We start from the raw sequence: 16,262 nt of genomic DNA, 5'->3' as shown, positions 1-16,262 counted from the left end.
CCAAGGCTTTTCCCCAAGCCAGAAAAAAAGCGGCGGACATGTTTATTTAAATCCCGCGTGGGATATTTAAATCCCCCGCGGATTTCCCTATTCTGACTTACCTGCTTTGCATGACTTTTCCGGAATTAGGGGCCAGTCTAGACGTAGCCCAGTAGTTATTATAATGACCTAGTCATTTAACAGCTATTGTCAAAAACATAATTGTCTGTTTTGTAAGAAGAAGAGATATGTGTCATTTTATGAAAGGTTATAATGGAAATTATGTTCTGCCTGAAGGCTAAAAATGATGAGCATATTGCTTTGTTACTATTGCTTGCTTCTTGGAGAATTTATAACTTTTTATTCTCCATTCGAGGCCACATGCCAGCTAGAAATGTGAACGTGATGTGCATCCAGTATGTTCTGCTGTGAGCTTTCAGGTTTTAGGTAGAAGGGGGAAGGTGTCAGTGCACATCTGAAGTGGACTGAATATGCACTAGGTATGAGTCAACATGTAATTATTAGAATTTCTTTACATCTCTGTTGCTTCTCACTACTAACAGGAGTTCCTGATTCTCCCTTCCAACTCCTTTTTATATGTTTCCATTTCCTATAAATAAGAAAATTATTGATCTTTGTGAACTTACCCTCAGTCACTGAAACTGCAGTTAATCTAAAGAGCCATCTCTAGATTTGTCTTCATAGCCCAGTACAGTGGTGAGATCCGCTATCGGTTCCATGATTACATTCTCCTTTCAGCAGTTCCATGATGGAATAGCTAGGGCTGGATTAAACATTAGTTAGGCAAAAGTTGGTAGAGAGATAGCAGGTGTGCAATCCGATGAGTAGCTGCTTCACAGAGCCTCTGTGTGATCAGGGCTGACTCTGCAGGGCCATGCTGCCTCCCCCCGTACTTCTCCCCACAATTCTCCAGGGCTCATTAAACAAAATCCATAGTCTCTGTTCCGGTTACAGCCCTTCTTGGAGTCTGGGTGTTTTTTTTTTTAAATAACCTAAAGGGAATGTAGGGCAGGTCTCAGTGGTGTGGGAACATTTACCCCCTTACCTTGTTCTCCCCCTCCCCCAGCTGAGCTTGGGAGCAAAGTCCTGGCATGCGGGAATCAGGATACAGGGTTGGGGGCAGAGCCCCCAGCATGCGGGACCTCCACACATAGGGCCAGAAGCCAGGACCCTGAGTTGCAGAGCAAGCAGGAGAGCCCCTAGCACACAGGGCTGGCAGCAGAGCCCCACATGTGCAGAGCCAGCAGCCCCGGAACCTGGGTGCGGAGCCAGCAGCAGAGCCTCCTTTGTGCAGGGCAGCAGCTGGGTCCCTGAGCATGGGGCTAGCAGCGGAGCCAGTGGTACACTGCAAGGAAGCCAGGACCCTGAGGGGTAGGCCAGTAACAGCACCCCCTTACCACCACTAGTTCCCATGTCTGTGGCAGGTCTACACTAGAGGGAAAAGTCAACCTAATTTACACAACTCCAGCTATGTGAATACTGTAGCTGGAATTGACATACCTAAGGTCGAGTTACCACAAGGTCTCCGCTGCAGGAAGGTTGGCAGGAGAAATTCTCCTGTTGACTTCCCTTATGCTTCTTGTTCCGGTGGAGTATCGGAGTTGACAACAGTATGATCAACAGTTGATTTAGCAGATCTTCACTAGGGGAATCGATTGCTGCAGCACCTATCCCCTGGTAAGTGTAAACAAGCCCTAAACACACAAGTCTATCCCCCTGCCTTAGCGGACTCCTCCTAAACTTGGCCCTTCCTAGCAAGAGCAATTCCTCTGGTCTCAGAGGCATCCCTACAGGAGCCTCCCTCATTCTCTGTAGTTTCACTGCAGCCATTGTCTATTCTTTACAGGAAATTGATTCCTCTCAGGTGAGGCTTATTCTGTGTTCCCGGTTAGCATGGCCCCAGGGTCTCCAGCCCAAGGGCAAGCCACCCTGGCACCCTGAAGAAAATACAGTTGTTTATCTTTCTCTGGTCTGCTGAATGACTTTCGGATATGGAGGCGTGGAATTGCAGCAATTTTCTATACCCCCACATGATTCAGCACCTGGCGCAGTAGGGTACTCGTCCTGATTGGATTCTTGAGACACTACTGTAATATAATTATAGAAATGTAGCCATGTTAATCTGGTGTAGCTGAAACAAAATACAGGACTATGTAGCACTTTAAAGACTAACAAGATGGTTTATTAGGTGATGAGCTTTCGTGGGCCAGACCCACTTCCTCAGATCAAACAGTGGAAGAAAATTGTCACAACCATATCTACCAAAGGATACAATTAAAAAAATGAACACATATGAAAAGGACAAATTAAATTTCAGAACAGAAGGAGGATGCGGGGAGGGGGGAAGGTAAATGTCTGTGAGCTAATGATATTAGAGGTGATAATTGGGGAAGCTATCTTTGTAATGGGTAAGATAACTAGAGTCTTTGTTAAGACCCTGGCGTAAAGTATCAAATTTTAGCATGAATAACAGTTCAGAGGATTCCCTTTCAAGTGCAGTTTTAAAAGGCGTTTGAAGCAGGATGCAGGTAATTAAGTCGTTGAGACAATGTCCTTTCTGGTTGAAATGGCAAGAAACTGTTTTTTCTTTGTGATCCGGTCTAATATCTGTTTTGTGGGCATTGATCCTTTGGCGAAGTGTCTGAGACGTTTGTCCAATGTACATAGCAGACGGACACTTTCGGCACATGATAGCATAGATTATATTTCTGGATGCGCAGGAATATGTGTTCTTGATCTTATAACTCACTTGGTTAGGTCCAATAATGGTATCAGCAGAGTGAATATGTGGACAAAGCTGGCAACGAGGAAGTGGGTCTGGCCCATGAACGCTCATCATCTAATAAACCATCTTGTTAGTCTTTAAAGTGCTACATAGTCCTGTATTTTGTTTCAGCTACCCTAGACTAACACGGCTACATTTCTAGAACTATGAGCAGACAGACAGCATTGGGCTGCTGGGGGCGGGGTCCAGACAAGGGCTCATAATGGCTTGTGGGGAAAGACAAACTGGTGCAGGAGTTGAATGGGAGTGTAGGCACAGGGCAAGGGGGCAGGGAGAACAGGGCCACATGATCAGAGAAGAATGGGATGCACAGCTACAGGAGAACGGGGAGGGCTGAGTGGGAGCAGAAAGCCACATGAGGATGGGGGTAGGAAGTTCAAAGCCATATGGTAAAGGGTGGACGCTCAGTGGGGACACAGACACATGGGGATAAGGGAGGGGGTACAGGGCCACAGGAGAATGGGTGGGTGTCTGAGTGGGAGTGAAGGAACACGTGCACTGGGGGGTGCAAAGGCAGGTGTTCCTGATTGACCAGAGAGGCTAGCATCTGCATGGGGTAACCTCCCTAAGGCTATGTCTAGACTACCTGTGGCTTCTGAAAAAAGATATGCAAATTACGTGTGACTTTGCATATCTTCTTCTGATCCCTTTTTTGGCAGAGTTTTTTTGGGAAAAAAAGCAGTCTAGACAGGCTTTTTCGCACGCAAACCCCCTTTTTCGAAAGAACCCTGTAAACCTAATGTTTTGAGGAATAAGGTGTTTTCACGTGAAAAACCCCATCTAGACTTTTTTTTTAAATACTCTTCTGAAAAAGGGATCAGAAGAAGATATGCAAATTTGCAACTAATTTGTATATCTTTTTCAGAAGCAGTCTAGACATGCCCTAATAGTCCTCTATGACCCCCCAAAACCCGTATTCCATACTTTTTCCACCCACATACAATAACTCTACAAGGTCACATACAGGTTCCTTCCCAGCAATTAGTTCCTTCTCCCTCAGCTCTTCTGTGACCCCTGACTCCCCCAGCCTTTTACTGCCTCTGCCTCTGTATTGTGGTTTAAATTAATTATTACCCAGAGTTCTGTATTAATATTCCTAGCAAGGACTCTATTTGTCAACCCCCCCACCTGCCACCACACCACACACACATTTTCTGAATTCTTTTTGTTGTTTGTACTGTCGCAGACATAGTTGTTCACAGGTATTTTGAAATAAATAACTAAAATAATTGAAACTAGTGTGTTTATAGTGTGTTATTTTGACAAAATATACAGAATTTGAAAAAATGTGCACAATATTTTTTTATATAATTTTGTTATTAATTTTTTTTGTTTCAGAATTTTAAAATTTTTGGTGCAGGATTCCTACAGGATTTTCAAAGGTCAGCACAGAGCTCTAGATAAGTGTGGCGATTGCTTAGTGACCATATAATTGTCAAAGGCTGTGATTTCAGGGCATATTCCAGACTGAGCAGAGTGTGTTCTTAACTTAAATGTAAACTTCAATTGATGTAACCTCCCTGTGACCAGTATAATTGCTGTTAATACACTGTGGCATCTTGTGTGTGTAGCAGATAGGAAAAACTAGAGGGCAGAAAAAATGAGAGGAAAGTCCACTGGTGTTTTCACCTCTTATTTTTTACTAGATGATTACTTGAGTCCTTAACTCAATTTTTGGTTTTTGGAAAATAAAATGGAAATGTACATGCTTCTTTTGAATCATTGCTGTGGGGTGGGGTTGGGGATGAGGGGTTCAGTATGCAGACTGCCTTGGAGAGAGAGGACTACTCCAGCTCTTTCTTACTGCAGCAGCTTGGAGCCAGATGAGAAGTGCCTTTCCATGGAGGCACACCAGGGGAGAGGTGCATGTCCCCCAGTTAAGGCAGGTCCGGGTTCATCTGCCCCCTGTGCTCCCCAGCCAGAGTGAGGAATGCAGCAGACTGTGCACTGTTGCCTTGCTCTCTGACAAAGGGGTATAGCCAGCAATGTTCGCGTATGAATCGGAAGGTGGTGGGGGGCAAGCCTCAGCCTACATCCCTGCCTAACAGACGCCTGAGGGATGGGAGGCTTGAGGCTGGCGCAGTCTCTTTGCTGTATGGTTTTCTAAGAAGCAATCTCATTCTAGGCACATCCCATTGTTCTAATACAACCAAACCCTTAACTTGGTTTAAGGTAAGTTATGAAAAGAGGAAGCTGTATACCGAATTGGTGGTCCTAGCTCTTATCATTTAGGAGGAGTTCTTGGACAGACAGACAAACTCTCTCAAATATATAGTAGAATTTGATTTGCACATTTGTTCTAGCAGTTGCTGGTGTTGCTTTAGCACTTGCATTCATTTAAATGTACCTGAATCTTGAGGTGCCCTGTTTGTTCAGGTGTTTGTATCTCCCCTGTTTTTCTTCCTGTATTATGCTTGCCTATGGAAGAACCAATGGGAGATGCTGAAATAGATGTGACACTCTGGCTTCCAATCACGCTATGTCTACACTACACTTCTTTTTCAGAAAAAGGTATGCAAATTGTGCTTTGCAATTTGCGTTCCTTTTTCCAATTGTTTTTTCAGAAGAGGCTTTCCTGAAATTTGGCCCGTCTACAGTGGGCCAAATTTCAGAAAAACCTCCTCTTTTGGAAGAGTCCTTCTTCCTTGTGAAATGAGGTTTACAGGGCTTCGGAAAGAGCGCATCTGCACTTCTACAAAAAATGTCAGAAGAGCAGACGCGTTCCCTGGATGCGGTGGAGTTTTCCAGGATACCTCAGATTTCCTGGAAAAAACTCCGTAGTGTAGACACAGCTTCAGAGGCTGTAAAAAATTGAGAAGAGTGGGACAGAGCTTTTTGTCCACCCAGACAGAGCAGTGAATACGGCTGTCTCAGCTCAAAGGAGTCCTGCATACTGTGATGAAATCCCTTAGATTCTGAGACATCTATGCAAGGCTGGAGTATTTTCTTGACAGTTGGCATCTCTGCACTCAGCCCGCCAACAGCTCTCTGCTTCTGACTGAGCCTGGCATGCATCCTGCTGAATTGCTCAGAAGGCATGAAGAGGGGAAAGTCCAATTTCTGGTCTGACTCATGTACCATGAAGCTGCTTTGAAAGCAAAGGGAGTTGCATGGCATTTGAGTCAGGGTAGCTGTTGGTCCTAACAGCTCAATACAAATTGCTTAGAGCACAATTTGGAAAGTAGGAATTAGAAATACATGGAAAAGATACAGGGTTTGTAAAAGTATTTACTACACTGGATACATAGTGACAGTCTAAGTAAAACCCAGTTGTGTCTATGGAATTGCAAGTCCTCTCCAAGATCAATATTTATTTTAATGGGAGTGGTTGGCCCTCTTACTGTATTATGGTTACTGTGGGAGGTTTTCATGAAGCCTTTCCTGTTCATTTTCAATACCGCCCAGTTGTAAAAAAGGAAATGTAATACTAAACCTGTGATACGCAAATGTCAGGCTGTGTTTATACTGAGAGCAGAATGTTGAGATTGTGTTCAGGCTGTCCTTTCATCATTCAGTTCACCATGTCTAGCTAGTGAAGCATGGAGGGTAGGCAGGATTAAATACTGTCTAGTAGCCCGAATATCAATAAAACCTATTAATCTAGTTTAATTGTTCCTATGTACCCTGATAGCCTACATGTTTCTTTTCCTGCACTGGTCAGATCTATTTGCAGTACCTCTGCTGTCTGGAATGAACCATGAATTTTTAACACCTACTTCAAAGATGGTTCTAAGTAAACACCTCTTTCAAAGCCTGGTTAAGAAACAATCATTTGTGAAATCTGCATGGATCTGTACTGTATTTGAAAAGTTGGGACACAAATAGTGATACAACAATCAAAAATATTTTTAGCTGAATGCTGTGCTTGAAAGGGAAACCTCCTGGAAAAGCAGTTGCTGGAAAATTGGAAGTACTGTAATGCCTAAAACAATGCAGGAAACCAGGAAACTTAAATTTGCTGAGGATTACAGAGGACTTAATTTCAATGACATTTTTGCTTTGACATTCTATTTATTTTCTACATATATTTTATGCACTTTCATTGAAGGAATGTATTGCTGCTAAAGGTTCCTCTCTTCCCAAATGGAGTGTAAAGTGGCATATTATACCCTTTAAGGCAGTGATCAACAACCTTTTTGTGTGGCGGGCACCGCACCAGTGGGTGACGTCATCCTGCTGCGTCGCCCGGCCAGCCCCATGCCAAGTCCATCTGCGCCAGCGCCAGACCTCCTACCACGGCCATTTCGCCACTCCGGACCGGCTGCCCTGCTCCTGCAGCTTCCCTTCCATGCTCCCCGGCAGGTTCTCCCGCCGCTGGCGCTTCCCCACACCCTGTCATAACGCGAGTTTGGCCCCGCAGCGTGTGCGGCCCATCCTCCCCCGGCCATCCCGTGTCACGACCCCGACTAGGTGGGCGCACATAAATGCCCCGGCAGGTACCATGGCGCTCGCGGGCACCGCATTGGGGACCACTGCTTTAAGGAATAACAGACTTAAATTATTTTAAAAGCTTCAGCGGGGTAGCCGAGTTAGTCTGTAACAGGAAAAACTTAAACAACAACAAACAGTCTGGTAGCACTTTAAAGACTAACAAAACATGTAGATGGTATCATGAGCTTTCGTGGGTACAACTCACTTCTTCAATAACAGGAGTGTTGGATGTCCAGAACCAAAAAACTATTTTATTTTGTACTGCTCAGGAGAGTGCTGGGCAGTAAAGGACACTTCTGGAGGAAATTCTAAGAGGGGGGATGTGTTGGAGTCAGGGCTGGCCTTAAGCTGATTCGTCCGAATCGGGCCCCACGCCTAAGGGGGCCCTGCACTCCTGAACCCAGAAGTGCCGGCGAGTTACAGAGCCGGGGGCCCTGCTCCACCAATATGTGGAGCTGGGTCTCTCCCCCAGCTCTGCCTTGAGCGGGCCCCGGACCCCCTGCGCATCCTCCCACCCCACCCCCCCTCTCGGCCCTGGACTGTCCCTGCCATGCACGGCTCAGCACGGCTCCCCCTCGCCAGCTGCTACTGCTGCTGCTTCCATGCGCATTGCAGGTGGGCTGGGAGGATGCCCGGGTGTGACGTGACGTCATGGCCTGGGATTTTAAAACTCCTCGGAGACACGTTGTGGGGCTGTCTCCGGGTTCAGCCTCCGGAGCCTCAGTGCAGACTCTGGCCCCACAGTGTAGAAGGCAGAAGGTAGGGAAGGGGCGGGGGCGGAGGGGAAGGGGCTGAGAGGGAGGGGAAGGGGCTTGGGGGGAGGGGGAAGAAAGGGGAAGACATCAAGAGACAGGGTGGAGGAGAGACAAATGGTAGGGGGCCAAGTGCAGACAATGAGGGAAAGGGCAGAAGGGGAGGTGTCAGTGGGAGGGGGGACAGGGTGATGCTGGGAGAGGAGAGGAGAGGGGAAGGGCATTGGGAGCTATAGGGGGAGGTGCTGGGAGAAGGCTTGAAAGAAGGGGAGGGCATGAGAAATGTGGGGATGGAGCAAGTCGTGTGAGGGCACAGAGGGGCAGGAGGGGAACAGGGCAGAGAGTGGTGAGGGGGTGGGCATCAGGGAAAAAGAGAGGAAAAGGGGCAGGGGCAGTAAGGGAAGGGGGAGGCACCAGGAGGGTGCAGGGCTAAGGAAAGGTGCAGGTGCCAGGGGATTCTGGGGTGAAGCAGAAGGGCAGACACCTGCAGGGGAGGGACCAGCACCAGAGGAGAGAGGCGTTAGAAGAGGGGTAGTTCACATGATCAGAGTGGGGCTACTGGAGGAGTGGGCACAGGGGAGAGAGAACGGCTGGTGGAGGGGGGCAGGTCACAGGAGGGCTGAGGGTAGTGAGAAGGGCAGGAGTCAGGACAGCAAAGGAGAGTGAGGAGTTGGGAGGCAGCAGGCACCAGGGGAGATGATGGAGCAAGGAGAGGAGACATGGCAGCAAAGAGAAAAGGTAAAGGTTTATAAAATATTTATTAATAACTTGGTATGCTGCCCACTGTCACTTTGTTTGTGCCCCGCGGTGCAGTTTGGGTTTATGTGGGGATCAACACGTGGTCGGTGAGTGGGAGCCAAAACAAAAGTAGTCAGTGTAATGATCTTCTGTTGATATGTGTTTTAGTAGCTAAATTCTTGGATTGTCATCGCTCATGAAAAGTGCTGTCACATGGGTAGAAATCGGGTAAATATTGCATGTTATTAATATCAGCAGAACTGACTTAAATGGGGCCTGTGTGTTTTTTAGTCTTGCCTTAATCTTTGTATTCATGCCTGTCAGTGTGAGAGAAGCTATTTGTGTATATTTGCTTGCATATGCAACCACACTTAAGTTGAGGTCCTCAGCATGCTCTGTAAGTATCAGTGTGGCCCCTGGGGCTTCCAAAGTTGAGTTGCCCTAGCTCATCCCTGACAGGTGTCTGTCTAACCTGGTCTTAAATATCTCCAGTGATGGAGATTCTGCAATCTTCGTAGGCAATTTATTCCAGTGTTTAACCACCCTGACAGGCAGGAAGTTTTTCCTAATGTCCAACCTAAACCTCCCTCGCTGCAATGTAAGCCCGTTGCTTCTCATCTTAACCTCAAAGGCCAAGCAGAACAATTTTTCTTCCTCCTCCTTATGATACTCTTTTAGATACTTGAAAGTTGCTCTCATGTCCCTTTTCAGTCTTCTCTGTTCCAAGGTAAACAAGGCCAATTCCTTCAGCCTTGCCTCATATCTCATGTTCTCTAGACCTTTCATCATTTGTGTTGATCTTCTCTGGACTTTCTCCAGTTTCTCCACGTTTCCTGAAATGTGGCGCCGAGAACTGGACATGATACTCCAGCTGGGGCCCAATGTAGATGGCTCATTCCCTGCCTAGGGGACGTGAGACTTGGCGGGTTAATTTCCAGTCCTCCTGTTTATTCTTTTCCCAAGCCAGGAGGGCACGGTAATTCTGGTGGGGACTCTGCAGGAAGGCAGCCCGCACTGTCCCCTGCCTGAAATATTGTGCAGTTGTTAAACAGCTGTCCAACCCACCCTAGAGGTGACTGCATTTCTGCATGCCTAAAGCAACACTGCACCAGCAATGGACAGGAGAATGTCTCCCAGGCATGGCTTGCTCATGACTGCTTCAGTCCCGTTGATGGGCCTCAGTCTCTTTCCTTCCACTCCTTCGCTTTGCAATGGGGGTGAAGACTCTGGGGGAGAGGGATGGAGGCAGGCAGAAGTGTCTCCCTGCAGCAGATGTAGACACGTCTCTGTAGGTGACAGGCATCAATCACCAGATCATTGCTTGGAGGGATCTCCCTGCTGATCCTCTCCTAAGGCTTTCAATTAGCCAAGGGATTGTAGGTCGCAGACACCCACCGCTGTCTCCTATTCTGTAAAGTATACCCCATAAAGGTCTGTATGGGACCTTTCTATCTTTATGTCTTCTGGGATAGGGTGAGTTCATTGCAGTTGTTTGTTGTTGTGTGCCTCTAACTTTCAAATACATGGTTTGGCCCTAAACCTTGTCTGGCCTGATTTGTGATTGTCAGTCCAGCGGTGGTAGATATGTAACACCAGGCTGAATTTGACTTCTGTGGGGGGATAGGCTTTGATTAATTGCTTAGGCTCGACAGCAATTGCTTACCTAAGTCTCTCGGGTAATAGCTTAACCAACTTGATATTTATAATATATGGAGCGATATACCGAAGTGTGTGGGTTTTTTTTTTTGCTCAACAAAAAATCCTGTGTGTGGTTTTTTTTTGCTCAACAAAAAATCCTGGGTGGTGGGGGGCCCTGCCAAAACTGTTTGAATTGGGCCCTGCACTTTCTAAAGCTGGCCATGGTTGGGGTAACCTTGCAGTATAACCAAGGCTGGCAAGAGTCAGAGTGTAACCCAAATGTGACTAACACAGAAACATTCAGGGCATGGCTTGCATGCAGGAAGGCTGCCTGTGAGTGACCCATTGGAAGATACTACAACAAGGCATAGTAAGGCACCCCAGGGTGCAGGGCAGGGGGTGATGCCATTGCTCATTGCTCTGGATTGTGCTCTGGCATGTCACATAAAAACTATAAAAAAATCTCCCTGGCACTTTCGCAGAGCTGTTCCTAATGCCCTGGCTGCATTTCAGTTTTGGGAATATACCTTGTGCCAAGTCTTGGCCAGACAAAACTGGCAGTAACTCAATGGGAACTTTGCCTGGTTGTCAGCACAAAGTCAGAATTCTCTCATTCAGTTGAACTAAATTCCCCCAGCAGTTCTGATGGGCTGTAGTAGATGTCTTCCTTTCCTGTCCTAAACTATAGTGCACAGTTGCTATCAGTGGGATGACTGATTTCCAGTGGTGGGAGAAGGGAATAAGGTATGTGCGATATTTCAGCGATGTGCCCATTAACCATTCCAAACAATAGTGGGTATTACTGTGAGATACTGAAGATTGTGTATTAAATAGTGAGTTTTTAAGACAGTTTTAAACATTATACCTTGATGTAATATGTATGAAAGGTAGGAAATGTCTTTTCCATCCCTCTCCCTTCAGCAATTTTCTGACTTTCAGGCAAGTGGATGCCATGGGGATATTTGAGACATCCATTACTGCCTTGGCAGTATATACATATTTTAGGTCAGCATTTCCCAAAGTATGGAGTGCATTCCCTGTGAGGGGGAGGGGCAGTGCAAAAGAGTTGTTGAGGGGAAAGGAGTGGGGGAGAGGCAGAGAGAGGATAGTTGCAGATGGTTGGTCCCTTATCCACATATGGAGCATATGGTGAGGTGGGAGGGAGGCAACAATTGACTGTATTTTCTTGAAAGCCGGCTTAGCTTGCAAATGTTTGGGAAGCACTTCTGTTAATTAGTTATACTGTTCATAATGTCCCTGCCTTGGTGGAGCTTTGAACACTGTTGCACCTAGGTCCCTGCTATTCTCTGCCTGTAACGCAGAAATAGTCTAGTCTCCGGGGGTCTGTGATATTTTCAGCTACTTTCAGCTGCTAGGTTTCATGTGCAGATGCAGGGTGGAGTTGAGGCTTGTGATGTGCACAGTAATTCCAAGAGGCTCTGGCTGCTGTTGGAGTAGTGGTAGCAGTCGGGAGCCTCGGGCCTTTTAGAATCACCAGTCCCCAGGCAATTGCCCTCTTTGCCCTCCTCCCACATTGGCGGGCCTGGACCGGGGGGGGGGTCCCTTCTAGCTTTCTGACTGTGAAAGGAAGCTGGTTGACATGTGTCACCTTTAGAGGCAATGTACAGAACTTAGGGATAGTTTTGCCATTGAATAATAGTTGTTCTTTGCATGTGCTCTTTGGTTCCCAGATCAGTCTTATTGTGATCGACTGCGGCAGGACATGTATTTTCTCACGAGCAATGGCAGACTGAGTGAACATCTGGTTGATAAAGTTATTCTTCAGCTAAACAGAGTTTATCCTCAGATTCTCACCAATAAAGAAGCAGAAAAGGTAATTGACTGGAGATGCCTGTAGTGTTTCCGGACGTAGCTTTATTTTCTGGTTAGCCTGGGAGGTGGTTTGGGACCCCTGGGCTGCCAACTGAGATGCTTAAGATGCTACTGAGCCTGCCTTCTCACTCAGCCTGGGCCCCCTTTTACCTGGCCTGTTTGAGCCTCTCAAGCCTCCTCTAGCAAAGTACACAGGCAGGGCCACAACCAGCTGCTGATACAGACACTGAGATCAGGTCTGGGAGGACTCCGCTTAAGGGACTTACTACAGCACCCTGATGATCACCCTTGAGGTACAAACCCAGAGTTATATGATGTTTGCTTCCTTTAATGTGAAGGAAGCTAGGCCCAGCCCCTCAACTCCCCTCAATTAGAAATTACATAAACTAGGTTATCTTCTCTCTCTCTCTCTCTCTCTCTCTCTGTATATATATATATAAAACTTTTCCTGCAGGATGACAGACTGACATCATGCATCACTCTGTGTCCTGCAGCCCCTCCCTCTGCCCTCAGCCACGCAGCCCCACCCCTCTGTGCTTGGGAGGTACAGCCCAACTCCCTGGCAGCTGGCAGCAGAGAGCTGGGCCTGGCTGTGCTGCGGCTTCAGCCCTGCCTGACCCACCAGCAGCTGCGGGGACAGAGCCAGGCTTGGGGCTGTCCTGGCCCTGCCCTCCCAGTGGCTGGGGGAGAGAGCCGGGGAAAAGATGAAGAGACTTAGATGATGTGAAATGTAAAATTAAAGAAAAGCTCATTCATTTAGGAGCTTCAGAGTAAATATAAGGCCTGATGTTATGAAAGCTGGATTTAATTTTTACACTCATCCTGAAACAGAACATGTTCCCTGGAGCCTGTGCAGATTTGTTCTCTCTTTTTTTCATTTACAAAACTTGTCATTCCCATTATATATATTAGGCCTCATCTTGCACACTCAATTTCTCTGAAAACATCCACTCAATGTGCAGCAGCAATCAAAAAAAGCCAACAGAATGAGATATAGAATGAGATATAGAATAAGACGGAGAGCTATCATATTGCATGAATCCATGGTACACCCTCATCTTGAATACTGTGTGCAGATGTGGTCGCCACATCTCAAAAACAGACATATTGGAATTGGAAAAGGCTTAGAATAGTGCTTTTCCAGCAGAAATGGATAGGGGTATGGAGAATGGCTGCCATATGAGGAGAGATTAATAACATTGTGATTTTTCAACTTGGAAAAGCAACAGCTAATGGGGGATATAGAGGTCTATAAAATCATGGCTGGTATGGAGAAAGTAAATAAGGAAAATTTATTTACTACTTCCCATAACAGAAGAACTAGAGGTCACCAAATGAAATGAATAGGCAAGAGATTTAAAACAAACAAAAGGAAATATTTCTTCATACAACACAGTCAACCTGTGGAACTCCCTTCCAGAGGATGTGGTGAAGGCCAGGACTTTAACAGGGTTCAAACAAAAAATAGATAAATTCATGGAGGTTCGGTCCATCAATGGCTGTTAGCCAAGATGTGTGAGGATGGTGTTCCTAACCTCTGTTTGTCAGAAGCTAGGAATGGGTCACTTGATGATTATCTCTTCTTTTCATTCCCTCTGGCATTGGCCACTACTGGAAGACAGGATACTGGACTAGAGCCCTTTGCTCTGACCCAGTATGGCTGTTCTTGTGTTCTTACATCTGATACTGCTGTCATCTCAGGGCTTCAGTGGGAATTTTGCCTGAGTATAGAGCATACGAAAGCATTCCACTCCCGCAAGATAAGAAATTGATCCTAAGTGTAATGTTATCTCTGTCTACTCTAATGGTCCTCAGTGTAATGCTTTTATATTGATTTGCAGGGAAAATTTAGGACGCTTTCTAAATGCACATACGTCTAAAGGATCTCAGCTAAGGTTAGGTTAAGTTTTCACTCTCACTGTAGAGTTTATTATGGCTCAGCACTTGTCAGGTCATGGGGAAAGTTATCTCTTCCTCTGGAGCAACGAGGATAGGAAGACAGGATGAACACAAAGTGTGATACATGAGGACTGACATGATGGCTAGAACATGCCATGGCCAAATTCCAGAAAACTAGGGCAAAATTCTTTACATGTTTGTCCCAGTTCTGAGAACTGCATTTTTAATAAGACTAAATTAGAAGTAAAGACTTTTTCAGCAACCAGTGGCATCAGAAGTATTTCTGGTTAGTACCCTATTGACAATATATTGGTTGCTTGTGAACTCAGACTCTTTGGAAATGATAAGCATCAGTGATCTTTCCTATTGTTTGGGCTATACTTAGAGCTCTGAACAGATGTAAAAATGTGGAATCCAGATCCACTGGAAACAATGTGCATATGATCTGCAATCCGCTCCCTCCCTTGACCCACTGTGCCCCACCTGGCACTCCTTTTGGAGAGCAGAGTTCTTTATTAGATGAGCACTTGGACAGCCACCCAGGAGAGAGTCAAATGCTGTCCACCTAATTAGCAGAACACCCACAGCCAGCATATGTTTCTACTAGTGGTGCACATTTGCACATGCCTTGGTGCACATAAGAAAATGTATTCTGCATATGGATGGGAAAAATTAGAGGGAACATTGCTAGGATGTGGGACAAGCATCCTGCCCCGATCATGGTCCTCCTCATGAGCTCTCTGACCCCACTTCTGGTAAGTGCCGAGCAGGGCAGAGCCTGACAGGCACACATGTACAACCCTTTTTGTAGTATCCACATCCACTCCCAGATCTGCAAAAATGAATTGTGGATGCACATATCTGCAGATATGGAGCAGATATCCACAGCTTTGCAGGGCTCTAGCCATACTGAAGTTGATCAGATGCTAAAACAATGCTTGATCAACTTGATTTGGGTCTGAATCATTATTTTGTTTTCCTATCCTAGAATGCTCCTGTACTGACAGATGCTTTTAGCAAAATAAACATAACTCTATATTTTCACTCTTTCGTAGGGTATGTCTACAGTACAGAGTTTTTCTGGAAAAAATGTACTTACATCCACACTGCAATCGTGTTCTTTAAACAGAAAGTCGAAAGAACGTAGGGGGTTTTCCGAAACTGGTAAACTTCTTTCTATGAGGAAGAAGCCTTTTTCTGAAACTGCTCTTTTGGAAAAAGGCACGTGTGGATGGGGAAGAGGGAGTTTTTCGAAAGAAGAGGTCTCCAGTAAAAAGCACAGGTGCCCATATGGCCACTCCATCCACAGCAATTAGAACTTAAACGTGAGATAGCATCCAATGAATGTGGACGCTATCTTTCGAAAAAGCAGATCGCTTTTTTTGTTGTGCTTTTTGCTATGTAGACACACTCTTTCAAAAGAAGCTTTTCCGGAAGATCTCTAGACACAGCTCTTATGTAAATATAGGGTAGGAACTAATTCAGCACTGTATCATTACTTCTGTAGTGTTTGTTCTAACGGGTGCTTTTTCTCTTACAGTTCAGAAATCCAAAGGCATTGCTTCATATTCGGCTGTCAGATCTTATAAGTCACCTACAAAAGAAAGGAGACAAACACTGTCAAGAATTTTACAGGGCTTTACAGATCAATGCTGAACAACTGTATAATGACTTGCCAAGCAGGAAAACCCTGAGTAAGTTGGGAGACTTGTGGCTTCCTGGAGGCAATATATCACAACATTTTCCTTGGAATTAAATGCTCTTTTTCCATGTGTTAATTTCTGCAGACTGGAGACTTTAGAAGCCACCTAGTGGATTTGGATACACAATTAATTTGACTGTAATTGGATGTCCAAATCTCGTTACCAGCTTTGAAATCTCAGCCCCTGTATTTAAGATATAATTTATGTCCAATATCTAAAATGCAGAAAAATAATCCAATTCAACATTTCTTTCTTTTCATAACTGCCCCTTTTCCTGTTATGCATTTTGTTTTTGTCAAGAATTTATTCTGACTTGTAGTAAATAAAAGCTATGTTTTAAAATAACAAGTGTGTGACACAAAGTAACAAAATCAAGGCTGCTCAGAGACTTGGCTTTCATTCAATTCTTAAATCACCCAGCTGTGCCTCATTAACGCCACACACATTGTGTGGTAGATTATGCTATTTTTTTTATAAACACTT

At 45.6% G+C, this 16,262-nt stretch overlaps 1 protein-coding gene across 5 annotated transcripts in view; it reads left to right on the top strand.

The window, feature by feature from the left end:
* Window positions 1-16,262, top strand: part of CARD19 (caspase recruitment domain family member 19) — a 56,810-nt gene that overhangs the window by 18,202 nt on the left and 22,346 nt on the right. For 3 of the 5 annotated variants that reach the window (XM_089781187.1, XM_006129717.5, XM_075938927.2), the window contains exons 2-3: window positions 12,036-12,178; window positions 15,617-15,770. In XM_089781187.1, the coding sequence (XP_089637313.1) occupies window positions 12,036-12,178; window positions 15,617-15,770 (297 nt within the window). Of the gene's footprint in view, window positions 1-204; window positions 1,678-4,123; window positions 4,168-12,035; window positions 12,179-15,616; window positions 15,771-16,262 lie in introns of those variants that run through there. The other 2 variants (XM_075938929.2, XM_089781186.1) reach the window with 2 other exon arrangements.

Source organism: Pelodiscus sinensis, chromosome 11 (assembly GCF_052426305.1).
Source record: "Pelodiscus sinensis isolate ZL-2025 chromosome 11, ASM5242630v1, whole genome shotgun sequence".
Lineage (NCBI taxonomy): Eukaryota > Metazoa > Chordata > Testudines > Trionychidae > Pelodiscus > Pelodiscus sinensis.
This window is presented reverse-complemented; position numbering and strand designations above follow the sequence as displayed.